Source organism: Oncorhynchus masou, chromosome 8, assembly GCF_036934945.1.
Source record: "Oncorhynchus masou masou isolate Uvic2021 chromosome 8, UVic_Omas_1.1, whole genome shotgun sequence".
NCBI classification, from domain to species: domain Eukaryota; kingdom Metazoa; phylum Chordata; class Actinopteri; order Salmoniformes; family Salmonidae; genus Oncorhynchus; species Oncorhynchus masou.
Window position 1 is genome coordinate 12,702,913 of NC_088219.1, and position 23,393 is coordinate 12,726,305.

A 23,393-nucleotide genomic window follows, 5' to 3' on the forward strand; every position below is an offset into this window, starting at 1 on the left:
GGCTGGTCGGTGGGTGAGAGAGGTCCAGACTGCTCTGCTACAGAGGCTGGCCGGTGGGTGAGAGGGATCCCAGATTGAGGAGCACTTGATTTAGGGAGAAAGAATGGGCACATTCCAACCCTGCTCAATCACTCTATAAAGTTTGGCTATGACCCGTACAGTACACCACGTCCTGTTGTTCCCCTAGAGATTGTTACCCATCCTTCTACTTATCATCTTCATGTCTTCTCTTCCTCCTGGTCTCTGAGATGGAATCGTGTTCTGTCCTCTCTCTGAGAGTTGAACCACCCACTTTATATTCTTCAACATGACGACTAATTTTCTCCCTTGTGGGGACAGGGGGCCGTGTGGAGCAAGGCCTCTTGTCAGCTGGGGTGTAAACCTGATTCCTAGCCCCCTGGCCCCCCAGACCCCTGGCTCCGTGACCCCACTCTCCCCTGCTGCTGGGACTGTGGCTATATGCCGATGGGGGTCCCCCTGGTCTGCAATGGACTGGCTCTGGGAACCCAAAGCCCTGGCTTTGGATCATCTTTCTCTACTCTAATCATTTTAAAAGCGATTATGGCCCTGAACCAGCGGGTACACAGCACTTCTGACCCACCTATAAAATAGGAGTCAATCGGATTAGGAAAACAACCATTAAAAGCTGAAAGGGCAGATTTGGCCCTAGCCATACTATCTGAACAGTGAGGACTTTATAAAAAGGCATAAGGCTGTAACCTTGTTGTATATCTGCGGACTGTGGTTTTCCATGGCTATCTGAAGGGTAAAGAAAGACCAAGAGTGGAGAGCGGAAAACGAAAGATGAATGGTGGTGCTTAGAGGTGCTGAGATGGTTTTACGATCCTCCAGGGTTAGTCTTATGGGGCTTGGCTTTCGGACAAGATTCCCTGGCAGGTGGGGATATGGGGTGGGGGTGTCTATTCCTGATTGATATGAGAATGCCGGCCCATTTAAAGATGAACCCTTACTGCTATTATTTTCCATGTCCATTTCAGGTCCACACATTTTATATGAGTGATTATGTGGAGTTCTGAGAGGAGAACAATTATTGTTCGCTGGTTGGAGATTGGTAGGATGTGTAAACTGTGGGCTTTGAAGGGGATCCCTCCATCTCTGAGTCTGTGAGAGTGCCTACATTGATTCTGTGCTTGTGTGACCTTATGGTGTAGCGGGAGCCTGCCAAAGACACACAAGGCTACACGCCAGAGGGAACTCCATCCTCTTTATTTTCTAACAACGTTCCACTGTGACTCCTTCATCTCAGCTGGCCTTTCCTTGCAGCCAAGGGGAGTATAAGAATGTAGAAGATTTTGACAAAACATTTCAGATAACAGCAACATAGTGATGGTCCATACCCACATAATACTGTATGTTCCACCTGCAGTGGGGGATTCCACGGCTCATCTGAGTGAAGTCATGGAGGGACTGAGGACCCAATAGCAGATGGCTCAGCCACAGTAAGTGGGCTGTAATGATAATAACACATGCACATTTGTCAAGCAGCAAATGTACATTGTGATAATCAGTGTTTGTAAGCAGATGGCCAGGCTATTCCATCGTCCCTATCACCGTTCAGCTATTGATTTACCGTCGAAGCACAACTTGTCCATCTTGTGTCAGTTTTGAACAGACATTCCAGACATCATTCTAACTTGTGACAGAGAATTAGTGTGTTGTAACGACCGGGGTGTCGGACAGGGGAGTGTCCATTGGCATGGGGAAGTGTCTTGATGCATGACCAGTGGGTCTACAAGCTGTCATCATCTCCTCCCTGCTCCATGGGCTTGGAGCCCCCCAGTCTAGGGCCAGCAGCCTCCCTGCTCCATGGGCTTGGAGCCCCCCAGTCTAGAGCCAGCCTCCCTGCTCCATGGGCTTGGAGCCCCCCAGTCTAGAGCCAGCCTCCCTGATCCATGGGCTTGGAGCCCCCAGTCTAGGGCCAGCCTCCTCCCTGATCCATGGGCTTGGAGCCCCCAGTCTAGGGCCAGCCTCCTCCCTGATCCATGGGCTTGGAGCCCCCCATTCTAGGGCCAGCCATCTCCCTGATCCATGGGCTTGGAGCCCCACAGTCTAGGGCCAGCCTCCTCCCTGATCCATGGGCTTGGAGCCCTCCATTCTAGGGACAGCCTCCTCCCTGATCCATGGGCTGGGAGCCCCCAGTCTAGGGCCAGCAGCCTCCCTGCTACATGGGCTGGGAGCCCCCAGTCTAGGGCCAGCCTCCTGAGCCCATGTCACTCCTCTAGAATAGTGACCTCCCTAGGGACACTGTTAAGCAGTTCTCTAGTCTTTAGCTCTGTTGGCATGGAGCTTGCAACGTCAGGATAGTGGGTTCCATTCCTGGGATCACCCGTATGTAGAAATGTTATGCATCCTTGACTGTCTCTTTGGATAGAAAGTCTGACAAATGTCATATATAATTAGTATTAATAAGCCCACTCACACTCCAGAAGGGAGAGGAGAACTGTTCTGACAAGGCACCTCTACAGGACTTACCTGAGAAGTTCCGAGTCGCCAACATGGTGGTGAGAATGGCACCCTGATAAGAAGAGATGCATAAGAAATTACATAAGTAATAAAAAAACAAAAGGATTCATTAAAAAGTACATTTTATTATGCCACAGTGTTCTTGGCAACCAAGCTTGGCTGGAATATATTATCAACAGCTTGATTAGCTAGCTTACATGTAATATCAACAGTTTGGATTGCTGCTTACTGTCAAGGGAATAACCTAGAGTACTGTCACAGTTGCTATGTCTTACCAGCACCAAATAAAAAAAATTGCATTGGCAAATAATTGGCAAAACTCAATTTAAAAAGTATTTGGTATTACTGCATGAACAATGTCACACTGCCGTTGAGTGTGTAGATCAGACCTGTGCAGAACATAGTTGTATTTTGTAGTTTATTTGTATTTTGTCTTTTATTTTGTAGTTTATTTGTTATAGTCCCTCTTTTCTTGTTTCCCAGTTTTGACCGTTCCTGCCTGCTCTGAACCTGAGCCTCCCTCCAGTCCTGTACCTTTGCTTCTACTCTGGATTACCAACCTCTGCCTGACTTGACCCTGAGCCTGCCTGCTGTTCCGGAACCATCTCTGGGTTATTGAGCTCTGCCTGCTTTGACCTGTCATTTGCCTGCCCCTGTTTAAATAATTCACTTTTGTTTCTTCAACACTGTCTGCACCTGGGTCATACCTTAAAAGGTGATAGTACGAACTGGCCATGACTGACCTAGCAGACTTGGACCAGCTCTGCAATGCCACCTCCTCCCAAGGAGCAACCATTGGTAGGCAAGAGGAGTTGCTTCGCGGTCTGATGGAAGGGTTCCAGGCCGTGGCCGAATGTCAAGTCCTAGCATTGGATACAATGCGGGAGCAATTCCGTGAGCTGTCTAACAGCCTACCACGACGGTAACCTCCCAGCCCCTCAGTAGCTGGTAGCAGCGCCATCACCTTGGTTTCCCGGGAACCTCGCTTACCTCCCCCGGAGCGTTTTGATGGAGATTCGGGCACCTGTCTGGCATTTCTCGCTCAGTGTTCCCTCATCATGGAGCTGCAGCCTTCCTCCTTCCCCTCGGACCACTCTAAGACAGTGTACCTCAACACGCTGATGTCTGGGAGGGCCCTCGCCTGGGTTACAGCCATTTGGGAACAACAGTCGGCCATATGCTTCAGTCTGGAGGGACATTTTTTTGAGTTTCCGGTGTCCGGGAGAGGGGCTTCATGGAAGTTACTCCAGCTTCGGCAGGACTCCCTCAGTGTGGCAGACTATGCGGTGGATTTTTGCATGCTAGCAGCAGAGCGTGCCTGGAACCCAGAAGCACTGTTCGACACGTTCCTGCATGGATTATCAGAGGAAGTAAAGGACGAGCTTGCAGCCAGGAAACTACCGACAGATCTTGACTCAATCGTCGCCTTAACCATCCAGATCGATGGATGACTCCGGGAATGTAGGAGGGAGAAGAGGTCTGATTGCGGTCCCAATCGCTCACTCAAGATCCCACCTTGCATCTAATAAACTCTGAAGGTCCCGAGAGAATCCGAGTTTACTCGAGTTCCTCCAAGAGCCTCTAAAGACTTCCGATTTACCTCTTCCCGTGCCGATGCAGCTTGGCAGGGCTAGGCTGTCTCTAACCGAAGGCATACGCAGACTTAACACCCAGAGTTGTCTGTATTGCGGTACTGCCTGGTTATTATGTGTCTACCTATCCCTTCAAGATGCCTAGGTCAATGGTAAGAATGAGTACTCTGGTGGGTCTTAAGGACAATCTTGCCCTTCTCCCTACTCGCCACCCCTCTCTATGCCACCCCGCTGTGGGGCGACCAGTCCAAGTCTCTACAGAAACTCATCGACTCGGGGGCCGATATGAATCTTATGGACATTACCCTGGCATCTGAGCTGGGCATCCCCACTCAACCCCTCTTCATTCCCATGGATGTTAGAGCGCTGGAAGGGTGCTCTATAGGCGAGTCACCCACCATATCACCCCCATCAACATACGAGTGACGGGGAACCACAGCAAGACAATCCAATTCCTGCTAATTGAGTCTCCTCAGGTTCCCGTGGTATTGGGATTCTCTTGGCTCCATCCCTCGATTGACAGGTCTACTGGTTTCATCGTGGGCTGGAGCACGTTCTGCCACACTCATTGCCTGAAGTCAGCTCTGCCTGCCCCGGGATGTCTTCTTGGGGGCTTGGAAATTGCCCCGGACCTCTCCGCCTGCCCCGCGGAGTACCAGGACCTCGCTTCCGCAGCACTGACCAGTATCCAAGAAGGTCAAGCCAGATGCGCTGGCACGCCGCTATAGCCCTGCGGCCACACCCCTTGAAGCCGAGACATTCCCCCCCCCCACTACAAGATCATTAGCCCCTCTGCTGTTCGTCCTCTGTTGCCCCGTACCCTCTGTATACTTCCTACCTTTCCTGTGTCTAGAATTAAAACCATGTCTCACAACCCTTTGTCTCCTTTTTCCAAGGCCACCCCTCTCCCCCATCTCATCGACAGCCAACCGGCATACAGGGTGAGACGTCTCCTGATGGTTCGACCTCGGGGCAGGACTTTCCAGTACCTGGTTGATTGGGAGGGTTATGACCCGGAGGAGAGGTGCTTGGTCTCTGCTAGGAACATAGGGACAACCTGGACCCAGGCCTCATCTCTGAGTTCCAATGCCTGTCTGTGCGATCTCTAAGTTTCTGTCTGTCTGGGCCAGTTCGCTTTGTTCTACCAGCATTTTACCTTGCTCCTGTCTTTGCTATAGTCCCTGTTTTCTAGTTTCTCGGTTTTGACCTTTCCTGCCAGCCCTGACCCTGAGACTGCCTGCCGTCCTGTACCATTGCCTCTACTCTGGATTACTGACCTCTGCCTGACCTGACCCTGAGCCCACCTGCTGTTCCGGTGCATTACACCCTCTCTGGATCATTGACCCCTGCCTGCCTTGATCTGTTGTTTGCCTGCCTTGACCTTCCCGTTCCGGTTGGAGCGAGCGGTCGCATCTACACTTCGGTCCGCAGGTAGTATAACTTTTCATTACATTTCATTACATTTCGTTATAGTACAACGGTTTGATTTGTCTTATCTTAGCAATTTCTTCTTAGCTAGCTACATAGCCGTCTTTGTATCAACGACAATTGCATATTATCGTATTTCGTCGTCCTAACGTATCTGCCCAGCAGCTAGCTAAGCAGCTAGCTAACATCCACTGTCCACTAGGACTGTAGAAACTATTACACTCAACTGAACGACTCGATTAGCGTAGTGTCAGCTAGCTACATAGTTGTCTTCGCTGTCTTTGTATCCAAGATAATTGTGCAGTTTAGAGTGTGTAGACTTAGAGTGATTATCTTAATTTACCGAGGTTAGCTAGCCAGCTATTTGTCGTCCTTAACGTAGGAAATGCTGCTAGCTAGCTAGCCAACAGCTAGCCAACCTCTACCGAATTGAACTCCAACTACCCGGTCAACATTCCGCGTCGCTCCACAGGTAGTATCACATCTTTCATTTCACTTCATTACAGTACAACGGTTTGATTTGTTTGATCGTAGCTAGCCAGCTACATAGCCGTCTTTGTATCTAAGACAATTGTGTAGTCTAGAGCGATTTTCTAGGTTAGCTGGCCAGCTATTGTCGGTCTTTCAACGTAGCTAGCCAGCTAGCCCCGAATAGCAGCACTGTAGTAACTATTACAGTACAACGGTTTGTTTTGTTTGATCGTAGCTAGCTAGCTACATAGCCGTCTTTGTATCTAAGACAATTGTGTAGCCTAGAGCGATTTTCTAGGTTAGCTGGCCAGCTATTGTCGTTCTCTTAACGTAGCTAGCCAGCTAGCCCCGAATAGCAGCACTGTAGTAACTATTACAGTACAACGGTTTGTTTTGTTTGATCGTAGCTAGCTAGCTACATAGCCGTCTTTGTATCTAAGTCAATTGTTTAGCCTAGAGCGATTTTCTAGGTTAGCTACATCGCAGCCACTACCAGCTAGCCTACTCCAGCAGTACTGTACCATTTCAATCATTTTAGTCTATAAGATTCTTGCTACGTAAGCTTAACTTTCTGAACATTCGAGACGTGTAGTCCACTTGTCATTCCAATCTCCTTTGCATTAGCGTAGCCTCTTCTGTAGCCTGTCAACTATGTGTCTATCTATCCCTGTTCTCTCCTCTCTGCACAGACCATACAAACGCTCCACACCGCGTGGCGCGCGGCCACCCTAATCTGGTGGTCCCAGCGCGCACGACCCACGTGGAGTTCCTGGTCTCCGGTAGCCTCTGGAACTGCCGATCTGCGGCCAACAAGGCAGAGTTCATCTCAGCCTATGCCTCCCTCCAGTCCCTCGACTTCCTGGCACTGACGGAAACATGGATCACCACAGATAACACTGCTACTCCTACTGCTCTCTCTTCGTCCGCCCACGTGTTCTCGCACACCCCGAGAGCTTCTGGTCAGCGGGGTGGTGGCACCGGGATCCTCATCTCTCCCAAGTGGTCATTCTCTCTCTCTCCCCTTACCCATCTATCTATCGCCTCCTTTGAATTCCATGCTGTCACAGTTACCAGCCCTTTCAAGCTTAACATCCTTATCATTTATCGCCCTCCAGGTTCCCTCGGAGAGTTCATCAATGAGCTTGATGCCTTGATAAGCTCCTTTCCTGAGGACGGCTCACCTCTCACAGTCCTGGGCGACTTTAACCTCCCCACGTCTACCTTTGACTCATTCCTCTCTGCCTCCTTCTTTCCACTCCTCTCCTCTTTTGACCTCACCCTCTCACCTTCCCCCTACTCACAAGGCAGGCAATACGCTCGACCTCATCTTTACTAGATGCTGTTCTTCCATTAACCTCATTGCAACTCCCCTCCAAGTCTCCGACCACTACCTTGTATCCTTTTCCCTCTCGCTCTCATCCAACACTTCCCACACTGCCCCTACTCGGATGGTATCGCGCCGTCCCAACCTTCGCTCTCTCTCCCCCGCTACTCTCTCCTCTTCCATCCTATCATCTCTTCCCTCTGCTCATACCTTCTCCAACCTTTCTCCTGAGTCTGCCTCCTCAACCCTCCTCTCTTCCCTTTCTGCATCCTTTGACTCTCTATGTCCCCTATCCTCCAGGCCGGCTCGGTCCTCCCCTCCCGCTCCGTGGCTCGATGACTCATTGCGAGCTCACAGAACAGAGCTCCGGGCAGCCGAGCGGAAATGGAGGAAAACTCGCCTCCCTGCGGACCTGGCATCCTTTCACTCCCTCCTCTCTACATTTTCCTCCTCTGTCTCTGCTGCTAAAGCCACTTTCTACCACTCTAAATTCCAAGCATCTGCCTCTAACCCTAGGAAGCTCTTTGCCACCTTCTCCTCCCTCCTGAATCCTCCTCCCCCTCCCCCCCTCCTCCCTCTCTGCAGATGACTTCGTCAACCATTTTGAAAAGAAGGTCGACGACATCCGATCCTCGTTTGCTAAGTCAAACGACACCACTGGTTCTGCTCACACTGCCCTACCCTGTGCTCTGACCTCTTTCTCCCCTCTCTCTCCAGATGAAATCTCGCTTCTTGTGACGGCCGGCCGCCCAACAACCTGCCCGCTTGACCCTATCCCCTCCTCTCTTCTCCAGACCATCTCCGGGGACCTTCTCCCTTACCTCACCTCGCTCATCAACTCATCCCTGACCGCTGGCTACGTCCCTTCCGTCTTCAAGAGAGCGAGAGTTGCACCCCTTCTGAAAAAACCTACACTCGATCCCTCCGATGTCAACAACTACAGACCAGTATCCCTTCTTTCTTTTCTCTCCAAAACTCTTGAACGTGCCGTCCTTGGCCAGCTCTCCCACTATCTCTCTCAGAATGACCTTCTTGATCCAAATCAGTCAGGTTTCAAGACTAGTCATTCAACTGAGACTGCTCTTCTCTGTATCACGGAGGCGCTCCGCACTGCTAAAGCTAACTCTCTCTCCTCTGCTCTCATCCTTCTAGACCTATCGGCTGCCTTCGATACTGTGAACCATCAGATCCTCCTCTCCACCCTCTCCGAGTTGGGCATCTCCGGCGCGGCCCACGCTTGGATTGCGTCCTACCTGACAGGTCGCTCCTACCAGGTGGCGTGGCGAGAATCTGTCTCCTCGCCACGCGCTCTCACCACTGGTGTCCCCCAGGGCTCTGTTCTAGGCCCTCTCCTATTCTCGCTATACACCAAGTCACTTGGCTCTGTCATAACCTCACATGGTCTCTCCTATCATTGCTATGCAGACGACACACAATTAATCTTCTCCTTTCCCCCTTCTGATGACCAGGTGGCGAATCGCATCTCTGCATGTCTGGCAGACATATCAGTGTGGATGACGGATCACCACCTCAAGCTGAACCTCGGCAAGACGGAGCTGCTCTTCCTCCCGGGGAAGGACTGCCCGTTCCATGACCTCGCCATCACGGTTGACAACTCCGTTGTGTCGTCCTCCCAGAGCGCTAAGAACCTTGGCGTGATCCTGGACAACACCCTGTCGTTCTCAACCAACATCATGGCGGTGGCCCGTTCCTGTAGGTTCATGCTCTACAACATCCGCAGAGTACGACCCTGCCTCACACAGGAAGCGGCGCAGGTCCTAATCCAGGCACTTGTCATCTCCCGTCTGGATTACTGCAACTCGCTGTTGGCTGGGCTCCCTGCCCGTGCCATTAAACCCCTACAACTCATCCAGAACGCCGCAGCCCGTCTGGTGTTCAACCTTCCCAAGTTCTCTCACGTCACCCCGCTCCTCCGCTCTCTCCACTGGCTTCCAGTTGAAGCTCGCATCCGCTACAAGACCATGGTGCTTGCCTACGGAGCTGTGAGGGGAACGGCACCGCAGTACCTCCAGGCTCTGATCAGGCCCTACACCCAAGCAAGGGCACTGCGTTCATCCACCTCTGGCCTGCTCGCCTCCCTACCATTGAGGAAGTACAGTTCCCGCTCAGCCCAGTCAAAACTGTTCGCTGCTCTGGCCCCCAATGGTGGAACAAACTCCCTCACGACGCCAGGACAGCGGAGTCAATCACCACCTTCCGGAGACACCTGAAACCCCACCTCTTCAAGGAATACCTAGGATAAGATAAGTAATCCTTCTCACCCCCCCTTAATGATTTAGATGCACTATTGTAAAGTAGCTGTTCCACTGGATGTCAGAAGGTGAATTCACCAATTTGTAAGTCGCTCTGGATAAGAGCGTCTGCTAAATGACTTAAATGTAATGTAAATGTTTGCCTGCCTTGACCTGTTGTTTGCCTGCCTTGACTTGTTGTTTGCCTGCCACTGAATACACTTTTGTTTCTTCAACATTGTCTGCACCTGGGTCATACCTTAAAACATGATCATTCTATACTATCTATTGCATCTTAGCCGCTCTGTCACTGCTCATCCATATATTTTATAATTATATATTCTTATCCCATTCCTTTACTATATTGTGTGTATTAGGTTTTGTTGCGGAATTTGTTAGATATTGGGATTTGTTGTAGAATTGTTAGATATTACCTGTTAGATAATGCGGATCTAGAAACATAAGCATTTTGCTGCACTCGTAATAATATCTGCTCACCATGTGTATGTGACCCATAAAATTGTATTTGATTTGATTCTGGGGAATGGACATTTACAGAATGCTCAGATGTACATTTTTTGTGTAGATCAAAAATGACTGTCAGATAGATTGGAATAGTATAGGAGATTGTGTGTGCTCTATTAATTATATTTCTATCTTCAACATGCAGTTCCAGATACAGCCCTGCCATTAGTTGAAGGAATCCAATCCAATAGTCACTTTCTGAGAAATCTTAGTTGCTTTATACAATCTGTATTCAAATAGATTTAAAAAGTAGTCACTTTCTAAGATCTGTATTCCCATTGTTTTAAGAAGTAGTCATTTTTGGGGATCTCTATTCAAATCGTTTTCAAAAGTAATACTTTTTGGGGATTTGTATTCAAATAGTTTTAAAAAGTAGTCCATTTTTGGGATCTGTATCCAGATGGTTTCAAAGTCACTATTTGGTCCTCTGAAAAGCGGAACCTGAATGAATTACAATTAAATGGACCTGCCTAAAAGGGGTCATATAAAAGTTCAAACACAAACACTGTAGTTTCATAATGAAATGAATGAGAGTTTTCACGTCACACAAATGAAACGAAGAGATGTCCTCTCATCTTGAACCGTGCATGGACACGTTTAATGAAAGACATTTTGCCTTGATACATCACATTTCCAACCTCACTCAAACTCCCATCACTAGTGACCCAGAAAATGTGATATTGTTTTCCTACCCTGGTCAAACGAGAGTAACATGGACTGTTCCAGTATCATATCTACATTTCATCTCGCCCCAGAAGTTTACTATACCTTGAGTTTCCTTCTGGCGTTGAACTTTTTCAGGCACTCCACCGTCTCCTGTCTGTGCATGCAGGAGGCCACAGTGGAGCGGTGCTGTAGGTAGAGAGAGAGAGAGAGAGAGAGAGAGAGAGAGAGAGAGAGAGAGAGAGAGAGAGAGAGAGAGAGAGAGAGAGAGAGAGAGAAAATGAAAAAATAAAGACATGTCAGGTTAGACACCGGGCCGGATCTTACTGGACAAGGTGATCATAGTCAGAGTGCTCTGAACTTACTGAGATCCAGGGATGTTTGAGAACCTCCGAGGCTGTGATGCGCTTGGCAGGGTTGATGGTCAACATCTTGTTGATGAGATCCTTGGCCTCTGGAGTAACAGTGTCCCACTCTGGCGAGGGGAACTACAGGACACGAGGAGGTATTTGGTATTAACATACAATTATGAACTGGGTGGTTCGAGCCCTGAATGCTGATTGGCTGATAGCTGTGGCATATCAGACCGTATACCACGGTTATGGCAAACTTTTATTTTTACTGCTCTAATTACATCGGTAACCAGTTTATAAAAGCAATAAGGCTCCTCAGGGGTTTGTTGTATATGGCCAATATACCATGGCTAGGGGCTGTATCCAGGGACTCTGTGTTGCGTCATGCATAAGAACAGCCCTTAGCTGTGGTATATGGCCAATATACCATGGCTAGGGGCTGTATCCAGGGACTCTGTGTTGCGTCATGCATAAGAACAGCCCTTAGCTGTGGTATATGGCCAATATACCATGGCTAGGGGCTGTATCCAGGGACTCTGTGTTGCGTCATGCATAAGAACAGCCCTTAGCTGTGGTATATGGCCAATATACCATGGCTAGGGGCTGTATCCAGGGACTCTGTGTTGCGTCATGCATAAGAACAGCCCTTAGCTGTGGTATATGGCCAATATACCATGGCTAGGGGCTGTATCCAGGGACTCTGTGTTGCGTCATGCATAAGAACAGCCCTTAGCTGTGGTATATGGCCAATATACCATGGCTAGGGGCTGTATCCAGGGACTCTGTGTTGCGTCATGCATAAGAACAGCCCTTAGCTGTGGTATATGGCCAATATACCATGGCTAGGGGCTGTATCCAGGGACTCTGTGTTGCGTCATGCATAAGAACAGCCCTTAGCTGTGGTATATGGCCTATATACCATGGCTAGGGGCTGTATCCAGGGACTCTGCATTGCGTCATGCATAAGAACAGCCCTTAGATGTGGTATATGGCCAATATACCATGGCTAGGGGCTGTATCCAGGGACTCTGTGTTGCGTCATGCATAAGAACAGCCCTTAGCTGTGGTATATGGCCAATATACCATGGCTAGGGGCTGTATCCAGGGACTCTGTGTTGCGTCATGCATAAGAACAGCCCTTAGCTGTGGTATATGGCCAATATACCATGGCTAGGGGCTGTATCCAGGGACTCTGTGTTGCGTCATGCATAAGAACAGCCCTTAGCTGTGGTATATGGCCAATATACCATGGCTAAGGGCTGTATCCAGGGACTCTGTGTTGCGTCATGCATAAGAACAGCCCTTAGCTGTGGTATATGGGCCATGTACCACACCCTCTCGGGCCTTATTACTTAAATAAATCGTGGGAATTCAAACTGGTGATGATCTTCAAATTAGTGAAAATAATCCTAAAGGTAAATTTTCCAAACGATATATGAGGGTAAACATTATGTAGGCTGAGGGTAGGAATGTGAAAGGACCGAGTAGAGAAATATGAAAGAACATAGTAGAAAAATATGAAAGGACTGTCACGCCCTGATCTGTTTCACCTGTCTTTGTGCTTGTCTCCACCCCCCTCCAGGTGTCACCCATCTTCCCCATTATCCCCTGTGTATTTATATCTGTGTTCTCTGTTTGTCTGTTGCCAGTTCATTTTGTTCGTAGAACCTACCAGCATTTTGTTTCCCTGCTCCCGTTTGTTTCTTGCTCCTGTTTAGTTTCCCAGTTCTGACTGTTCTGCCTGACCCTGACCCTGACCCTGACCCTGAGCCCGCCTGCTGTCCTGTACCTTTACACCCTCTCTGGATTATTGACCCCTGCCTGCCTTGACCTGTCGTTTGCCTGCCCCTGATTAAGGAATAAACTATTGTTTCTTCAACACTGTCTGCATCTGGGTCATACCTTAAAACGTGATAAGGAGTACAGAGTACAGAAATATTAAAGAACAGAGTACAGAAATATTAAAGAACAGAGTACAGAAATATTAAAGAACAGAGCCATGAGCTGTTATGACTGCAATTGAAGAAGAAAAAGTAGAAGATGTGTTTTCCTCCCAGCAGAAAGAAACCATTATCAGGCATTGAATTCAAGATGATTAATCTCTTTGGAAACTGGTGTGTTACACAATCCTGAAGAGACACTGCTTTTCCTCAGCAGCCGTGACCAGTGATGGAATGGAGGGGTATTGTTACAGTAAGAACAGGAGCTAGGATAGATGTGACTCTTCACCCCTACCTACATGTACAAATTACCTCAACTGGTATATAGCCTCGTTATTGTTATTTTATTGTGTTAATTTTTAATTATTTTTTAGATTTGTTCATTTGGTAAATATTTTCTTAACTCTTTCTTTAACTGCGCTGTTGATTAAGGGCTTGTAAGTAAGCATTTCACGGTAAGATCTAGACATGTTGTATTCGGCGAATGTGACAAATAAAGTTTGATTTGATTTGACTCACATCGTAAGCCCCAGCCTTGATCTGCTGGTACAGTCTGTGCTGGTCCTCATCCCAGAACGGAGGATATCCCACCAGTAGGATGTACAGGATCACACCTGGCAACACATACAGTATGTTATACATCACTATACAATAGAAGACTGTCACACCTGGCAACACAGATGTTATACATCACTATACAATAGAAGGCTGTCACACCTGGCAACACATACAGTATGTTATACTTCACTATACAATAGAAGACTGTCACACCTGGCAACACATACAGTATGTTATACATCACTATACAATAGAAGGCTGTCACACCCGGCAACACATACAGTATGTTATACATCACTATACAATAGAAGACTGTCACACCTGGCAACACATACAGTATGTTAAACATCACTATACAATAGAAGACTGTCACACCTGGCAACACACACAGTATGTTATACATCACTATATAATAGAAGGCTGTCACACCGGGCAACACATACAGTATGTTATACATCACAATACAATAGAAGGCTGTCACACCTGGCAACACATACAGTATGTTATACATCACTATACAATAGAAGGCTGTCACACCTGGCAACACATACAGTATGTTATACATCACAATACAATAGAAGGCTGTCACACCTGGCAACACATACAGTATGTTATACATCACTATACAATAGAAGACTGTCACACCTGGCAACACATACAGTATGCTATACATCACAATACAATAGAAGACTGTCACACCTGGCAACACATACAGTATGTTATACATCACAATACAATAGAAGACTGTCACACCTTGCAAAACATACAGTATGTTATACATCACTATACAATAGAAGGCTGTCACACCTGGCAACACAGATGTTATACATCACTATACAATAGAAGACTGTCACACCTGGCAACACATACAGTATGTTATACATCACAATACAATAGAAGGCTGTCACACCTGGCAACACAGATGTTATACATCACTATACAATAGAAGACTGTCACACCTGGCAACATATACAGTATGTTATACATCACTATACAATAGAAGACTGTCACACCTTGCAACACAGATGTTATACATCACTATACAATAGAAGACTGTCACACCTGGCAACACAGATGTTATACATCACTATACAATAGAAGGCTGTCATACCTGGCAAAACATACAGTATGTTATACATCACTGTACAATAGAAGACTGTCACACCTGGCAGCACATACAGTATGTTATACATCACTATACAATAGAAGACTGTCACACCTGGCAACACATACAGTATGTTATACATCAGTATACAATAGAAGGCTGTCACACCTGGCAACACAGATGTTATACATCACAATACAATGGAAGACTGTCACACCTGGCAACAAATACAGTATGTTATACATCACTATACAATAGAAGGCTGTCACACCTGGCAACACATACAGTATGTTATACATCACAATACAATAGAAGGCTGTCACACCTGGCAACACATACAGTATGTTATACATCAATATACAATAGAAGACTGTCACACCTGTCAAAACATACTGTATGTTATACATCACTATACAATAGAAGGCTGTCACACCTGGCAACACAGATGTTATACATCACTATACAATAGAAGACTGTCACACCTGGCAACACATACAGTATGTTATACATCACAATACAATAGAAGGCTGTCACACCTGGCAACACATACAGTATGTTATACATCACTATACAATAGAAGACTGTCACACCTGGCAACACATACAGTATGTTATACATCACTATACAATAGAAGGCTGTCACACCTGGCAACACAGATGTTATACATCACTATACAATAGAAGACTGTCACACCTGGCAACACATACAGTATGTTATACATCACTATACAATAGAAGGCTGTCACACCTGGCAACACAGATGTTATACATCACTATACAATAGAAGACTGTCTCACCTGGCAACACATACAGTATGTTATACATCACTATACAATAGAAGACTGTCATACCTGGCAACACATACAGTATGTTATACATCACTATACAATAGAAGACTGTCACACCTGGCAACACATACAGTATGTTATACATCACTATACAATAGAAGACTGTCACACCTGGCAACACATACAGTATGTTAAACATCACTATACAATAGAAGACTGTCACACCTGGCAACACATACAGTATGTTATACATCACAATACAATAGAAGACTGTCACACCTGGCAACACATACAGTATGTTATACATCACTATACAATAGAAGACTGTCACACCTGGCAACACATACAGTATGTTATACATCACTATACAATAGAAGACTGTCACACCTGGCAACACATACAGTATGTTATACATCACTATACAATAGAAGACTGTCACACCTTGCAACACAGATGTTATACATCACTATACAATAGAAGACTGTCAAACCTGGCAACACAGATGTTATACATCACTATACAATAGAAGGCTGTCATATCTGGCAACATATACAGTATGTTATACATCACTATACAATAGAAGACTGTCACACCTGGCAACACATACAGTATGTTATACATCACTATACAATAGAAGACTGTCACACCTGGCAACACATACAGTATGTTATACATCAGTATACAATAGAAGGCTGTCACACCTGGCAACACAGATGTTATACATCACTATACAATGGAAGACTGTCACACCTGGCAACAAATACAGTATGTTATACATCACAATACAATAGAAGGCTGTCACACCTGGCAACACAGACAGTATGTTATACATCACTATACAATAGAAGACTGTCACACCTGGCAACACATACAGTATGTTATACATCACAATACAATAGAAGGCTGTCACACCTGGCAACACATACTGTATGTTATACATCAATATACAATAGAAGACTGTCACACCTGGCAACACATACAGTATGTTATACATCACTATACAATAGAAGGCTGTCACACCTGGCAACACAGATGTTATACATCACTATACAAAAGAAGACTGTCACACCTGGCAACACATACAGTATGTTATACATCACAATACAATAGAAGACTGTCACACCTGGCAACACATACAGTTTGTTATACATCACTATACAATAGAAGACTGTCACACCTGGCAACACATACAGTATGTTATACATCACTATACAATAGAAGACTGTCACACCTGGCAACACATACAGTATGTTAAACATCACTATACAATAGAAGACTGTCACACCTGGCAACACATACAGTATGTTAAACATCACTATACAATAGAAGACTGTCACACCTGGCAACACATACAGTATGTTAAACATCACTATACAATAGAAGACTGTCACACCTGGCAACACACACAGTATGTTATACATCACAATACAATAGAAGACCGTCACACCTGGCAACACATACAGTATGTTATACATCACAATACAATAGAAGGCTGTCACACTTGGCAACACATACAGTATGTTATACATCACTATACAATAGAAGACTGTCACACCTGGCAACACATACAGTATGTTATACATCACTATACAATAGAAGACTGTCACACCTTGCAACACAGATGTTATACATCACTATACAATAGAAGACTGTCACACCTGGCAACACAGATGTTATACATCACTATACAATAGAAGGCTGTCATACCTGGCAACACATACAGTATGTTATACATCACTATACAATAGAAGACTGTCACACCTGGCAACACATACAGTATGTTATACATCACTATACAATAGAAGACTGTCACACCTGGCAACACATACAGTATGTTATACATCAGTATACAATAGAAGGCTGTCACACCTGGCAACACAGATGTTATACATCACTATACAATGGAAGACTGTCACACCTGGCAACAAATACAGTATGTTATACATCACTATACAATAGAAGGCTGTCACACCTGGCAACACATACAGTATGTTATACATCACTATACAATAGAAGGCTGTCACACCTGGCAACACATACAGTATGTTATACATCACTATACAATAGAAGGCTGTCACACCTGGCAACACATACAGTATGTTATACATCATTATATAATAGAAGACTGTAACACCTGGCAACACATACAGTATGTTAAACATCACTATACAATAGAAGGCTGTCACACCTGGCAACACATACAGTATGTTATACATCACTATACAATAGAAGACTGTCACACCTGGCAACACAGATGATATACATCACTATACAATAGAAGGCTGTCACACCTGGCAACACATACAGTATGTTATACATCACTATACAATAGAGGACTGTCACACCTGGCAACACATACAGTATGTTAAACATCACTATACAATAGAAGACTGTCACACCTGGCAACACATACAGTACGTTAAACATCACAATACAATAGAAGGCTGTCACACCTGGCAACACATACAGTATGTTATACATCACTATACAATAGAAGACTGTCACACCTGGCAACATATACAGTATGTTATACATCACTATACAATAGAAGACTGTCACACCTTGCAACACAGATGTTATACATCACTATACAATAGAAGACTGTCACACCTGGCAACACAGATGTTTAACATCACTATACAATAGAAGGCTGTCATACCTGGCAACACATACAGTATGTTATACATCACTGTACAATAGAAGACTGTCACACCTGGCAACACATACAGTATGTTAAACATCACTATACAATAGAAGACTGTCACACCTGGCAACACATACAGTATGTTATACATCACTATACAATAGAAGACTGTCACACCTGGCAACACAGATGTTTAACATCACTATACAATAGAAGGCTGTCATACCTGGCAACACATACAGTATGTTATACATCACTGTACAATAGAAGACTGTCACACCTGGCAACACATACAGTATGTTATACATCACTATATAATAGAAGGCTGTCACACCTGGCAACACATACAGTATGTTATACATCAATATACAATAGAAGACTGTCACACCTGGCAAAACATACAGTATGTTATACATCACTATACAATAGAAGGCTGTCACACCTGGCAACACAGATGTTATACATCACTATACAATAGAAGACTGTCACACCTGGCAACACATACAGTATGTTATACATCACAATACAATAGAAGGCTGTCACACCTGGCAACACATACAGTATGTTATACATCACTATACAATAGAAGACTGTCACACCTGGCAACACATACAGTATGTTATACATCACTATACAATAGAAGGCTGTCACACCTGGCAACACAGATGTTATACATCACTATACAATAGAAGACTGTCACACCTGGCAACACATACAGTATGTTATACATCACTATACAATAGAAGGCTGTCACACCTGGCAACACAGATGTTATACATCACTATACAATAGAAGACTGTCTCACCTGGCAACACATACAGTATGTTATACATCACTATACAATAGAAGACTGTCATACCTGGCAACACATACAGTATGTTATACATCACTATACAATAGAAGACTGTCACACCTGGCAACACATACAGTATGTTATACATCACTATACAATAGAAGACTGTCACACCTGGCAACACATACAGTATGTTAAACATCACTATACAATAGAAGACTGTCACACCTGGCAACACATACAGTATGTTATACATCACAATACAATAGAAGACTGTCACACCTGGCAACACATACAGTATGTTATACATCACTATACAATAGAAGACTGTCACACCTGGCAACACATACAGTATGTTATACATCACTATACAATAGAAGACTGTCACACCTGGCAACACATACAGTATGTTATACATCACTATACAATAGAAGACTGTCACACCTTGCAACACAGATGTTATACATCACTATACAATAGAAGACTGTCAAACCTGGCAACACAGATGTTATACATCACTATACAATAGAAGGCTGTCATACCTGGCAACACATACAGTATGTTATACATCACTATACAATAGAAGACTGTCACACCTGGCAACACATACAGTATGTTATACATCACTATACAATAGAAGACTGTCACACCTGGCAACACATACAGTATGTTATACATCAGTATACAATAGAAGGCTGTCACACCTGGCATCACAGATGTTATACATCACTATACAATGGAAGACTGTCACACCTGGCAACAAATACAGTATGTTATACATCACTATACAATAGAAGGCTGTCACACCTGGCAACACAGACAATATGTTATACATCACTATACAATAGAAGACTGTCACACCTGGCAACACATACAGTATGTTATACATCACAATACAATAGAAGGCTGTCACACCTGGCAACACATACAGTATGTTATACATCACTATATAATAGAAGACTGTCACACCTGGCAACACATACAGTATGTTATACATCACAATACAATAGAAGGCTGTCACACCTGGCAACACATACAGTATGTTATACATCAATATACAATAGAAGACTGTCACACCTGGCAAAACATACAGTATGTTATACATCACTATACAATAGAAGGCTGTCACACCTGGCAACACAGATGTTATACATCACTATACAATAGAAGACTGTCACACCTGGCAACACATACAGTATGTTATACATCACAATACAATAGAAGGCTGTCACACCTGGCAACACATACAGTATGTTATACATCACTATACAATAGAAGACTGTCACACCTGGCAACACATACAGTATGTTATACATCACAATACAATAGAAGGCTGTCACACTTGGCAACACATACAGTATGTTATACATCACTATACAATAGAAGACTGTCACACCTGGCAACACAGATGTTATACATCACTATACAATGGAAGACTGTCACACCTGGCAACAAATACAGTATGTTATACATCAGTATACAATAGAAGGCTGTCACACCTGGCAACACAGATGTTATACATCACTATACAATAGAAGGCTGTCATAACTGGCAACACATACAGTATGTTATACATCACTATACAATAGAAGACTGTCACACCTTGCAACACAGATGTTATACATCACTATACAATAGAAGACTGTCACACCTGGCAACACAGATGTTATACATCACTATACAATAGAAGGCTGTCATACCTGGCAACACATACAGTATGTTATACATCACTATACAATAGAAGACTGTCACACCTGGCAACACATACAGTATGTTATACATCACTATACAATAGAAGACTGTCACACCTGGCAACACATACAGTATGTTATACATCAGTATACAATAGAAGGCTGTCACACCTGGCAACACAGATGTTATACATCACTATACAATAGAAGACTGTCACACCTGGCAACACATACAGTATGTTATACATCACTATACAATAGAAGACTGTCACACCTGGCAACACATACAGTATGTTAAACATCACTATACAATAGAAGACTGTCACACCTGGCAACACATACAGTATGTTATACATCACTATAAAATAGAAGACTGTCACACCTGGCAACACATACAGTATGTTATACATCACTATACAATAGAAGACTGTCACACCTGGCAACACATACAGTATGTTATACATCACTATACAATAGAAGACTGTCACACCTGGCAACACATACAGTATGTTAAACATCACTATACAATAGAAGACTGTCACACCTGGCAACACATACAGTATGTTAAACATCACTATACAATAGAAGACTGTCACACCTGGCAACACATACAGTATGTTAAACATCACTATACAATAGAAGACTGTCACACCTGGCAACACACACAGTATGTTATACATCACAATACAATAGAAGACCGTCACACCTGGCAACACATACAGTATGTTATACATCACAATACAATAGAAGGCTGTCACACTTGGCAACACATACAGTATGTTGTACATCACTATACAATAGAAGACTGTCACACCTGGCAACACATACAGTATGTTATACATCACTATACAATAGAAGACTGTCACACCTTGCAACACAGATGTTATACATCACTATACAATAGAAGACTGTCACACCTGGCAACACATATGTTATACATCACTATACAATAGAAGGCTGTCATACCTGGCAACACATACAGTATGTTATACATCACTATACAATAGAAGACTGTCACACCTGGCAACACATACAGTATGTTATACATCACTATACAATAGAAGACTGTCACACCTGGCAACACATACAGTATGTTATACATCAGTATACAATAGAAGGCTGTCACACCTGGCAACACAGATGTTATACATCACTATACAATGGAAGACTGTCACACCCTGCAACAAATACAGTATGTTATACATCACTATACAATAGAAGGCTGTCACACCTGGCAACACATACAGTATGTTATACATCACTATACAATAGAAGGCTGTCACACCTGGCAACACATACAGTATGTTATACATCACTATACAATAGAAGGCTGTCACACCTGGCAACACATACAGTATGTTATACATCATTATATAATAGAAGACTGTCACACCTGGCAACACATACAGTATGTTAAACATCACTATACAATAGAAGGCTGTCACACCTGGCAACACATACAGTATGTTATACATCACTATACAATAGAAGACTGTCACACCTGGCAACACAGATGATATACATCACTATACAATAGAAGGCTGTCACACCTGGCAACACATACAGTATGTTATACATCATTATATAATAGAAGACTGTCACACCTGGCAACACATACAGTATGTTAAACATTACTATACAATAGAAGGCTGTCACACCTGGCAACACATACAGTATGTTATACATCACTATACAATAGAAGACTGTCACACCTGGCAACACATACAGTATGTTATACATCACTATACAATAGAAGACTGTCACACCTGGCAACACATACAGTATGTTAAACATCACTATACAATAGAAGACTGTCACACCTGGCAACACATACAGTATGTTAAACATCACTATACAATAGAAGACTGTCACACCTGGCAACACATACAGTATGTTAAACATCACTATACAATAGAAGACTGTCACACCTGGCAACACACACAGTATGTTATACATCACAATACAATAGAAGACCGTCACACCTGGCAACACATACAGTATGTTATACATCACAATACAATAGAAGGCTGTCACACTTGGCAACACATACAGTATGTTATACATCACTATACAATAGAAGACTGTCACACCTGGCAACACATACAGTATGTTATACATCACTATACAATAGAAGACTGTCACACCTTGCAACACAGATGTTATACATCACTATACAATAGAAGACTGTCACACCTGGCAACACAGATGTTATACATCACTATACAATAGAAGGCTGTCATACCTGGCAACACATACAGTATGTTATACATCACTATACAATAGAAGACTGTCACACCTGGCAACACATACAGTATGTTATACATCACTATACAATAGAAGACTGTCACACCTGGCAACACATACAGTATGTTATACATCAGTATACAATAGAAGGCTGTCACACCTGGCAACACAGATGTTATACATCACTATACAATGGAAGACTGTCACACCCTGCAACAAATACAGTATGTTATACATCACTATACAATAGAAGGCTGTCACACCTGGCAACACATACAGTATGTTATACATCACTATACAATAGAAGGCTGTCACACCTGGCAACACATACAGTATGTTATACATCACTATACAATAGAAGGCTGTCACACCTGGCAACACATACAATATGTTATACATCATTATATAATAGAAGACTGTCACACCTGGCAACACATACAGTATGTTAAACATCACTATACAATAGAAGGCTGTCACACCTGGCAACACATACAGTATGTTATACATCACTATACAATAGAAGACTGTCACACCTGGCA

General features: G+C 44.1%; 1 protein-coding gene across 3 annotated transcripts in view; it reads right to left on the reverse strand.

The window, feature by feature from the left end:
• Positions 1-23,393, reverse strand: part of camk2a (calcium/calmodulin-dependent protein kinase II alpha) — a 151,963-nt gene that overhangs the window by 24,949 nt on the left and 103,621 nt on the right. For all 3 annotated transcript variants that reach the window (XM_064971496.1, XM_064971494.1, XM_064971495.1), the window contains exons 9-12: positions 13,552-13,646; positions 11,105-11,227; positions 10,845-10,928; positions 2,494-2,536 (exon numbers count right to left, since the gene is read on the reverse strand). In XM_064971496.1, coding sequence (XP_064827568.1) covers positions 2,494-2,536; positions 10,845-10,928; positions 11,105-11,227; positions 13,552-13,646 — 345 coding nt within the window. The remainder of the gene's footprint in view (positions 1-2,493; positions 2,537-10,844; positions 10,929-11,104; positions 11,228-13,551; positions 13,647-23,393) is intronic.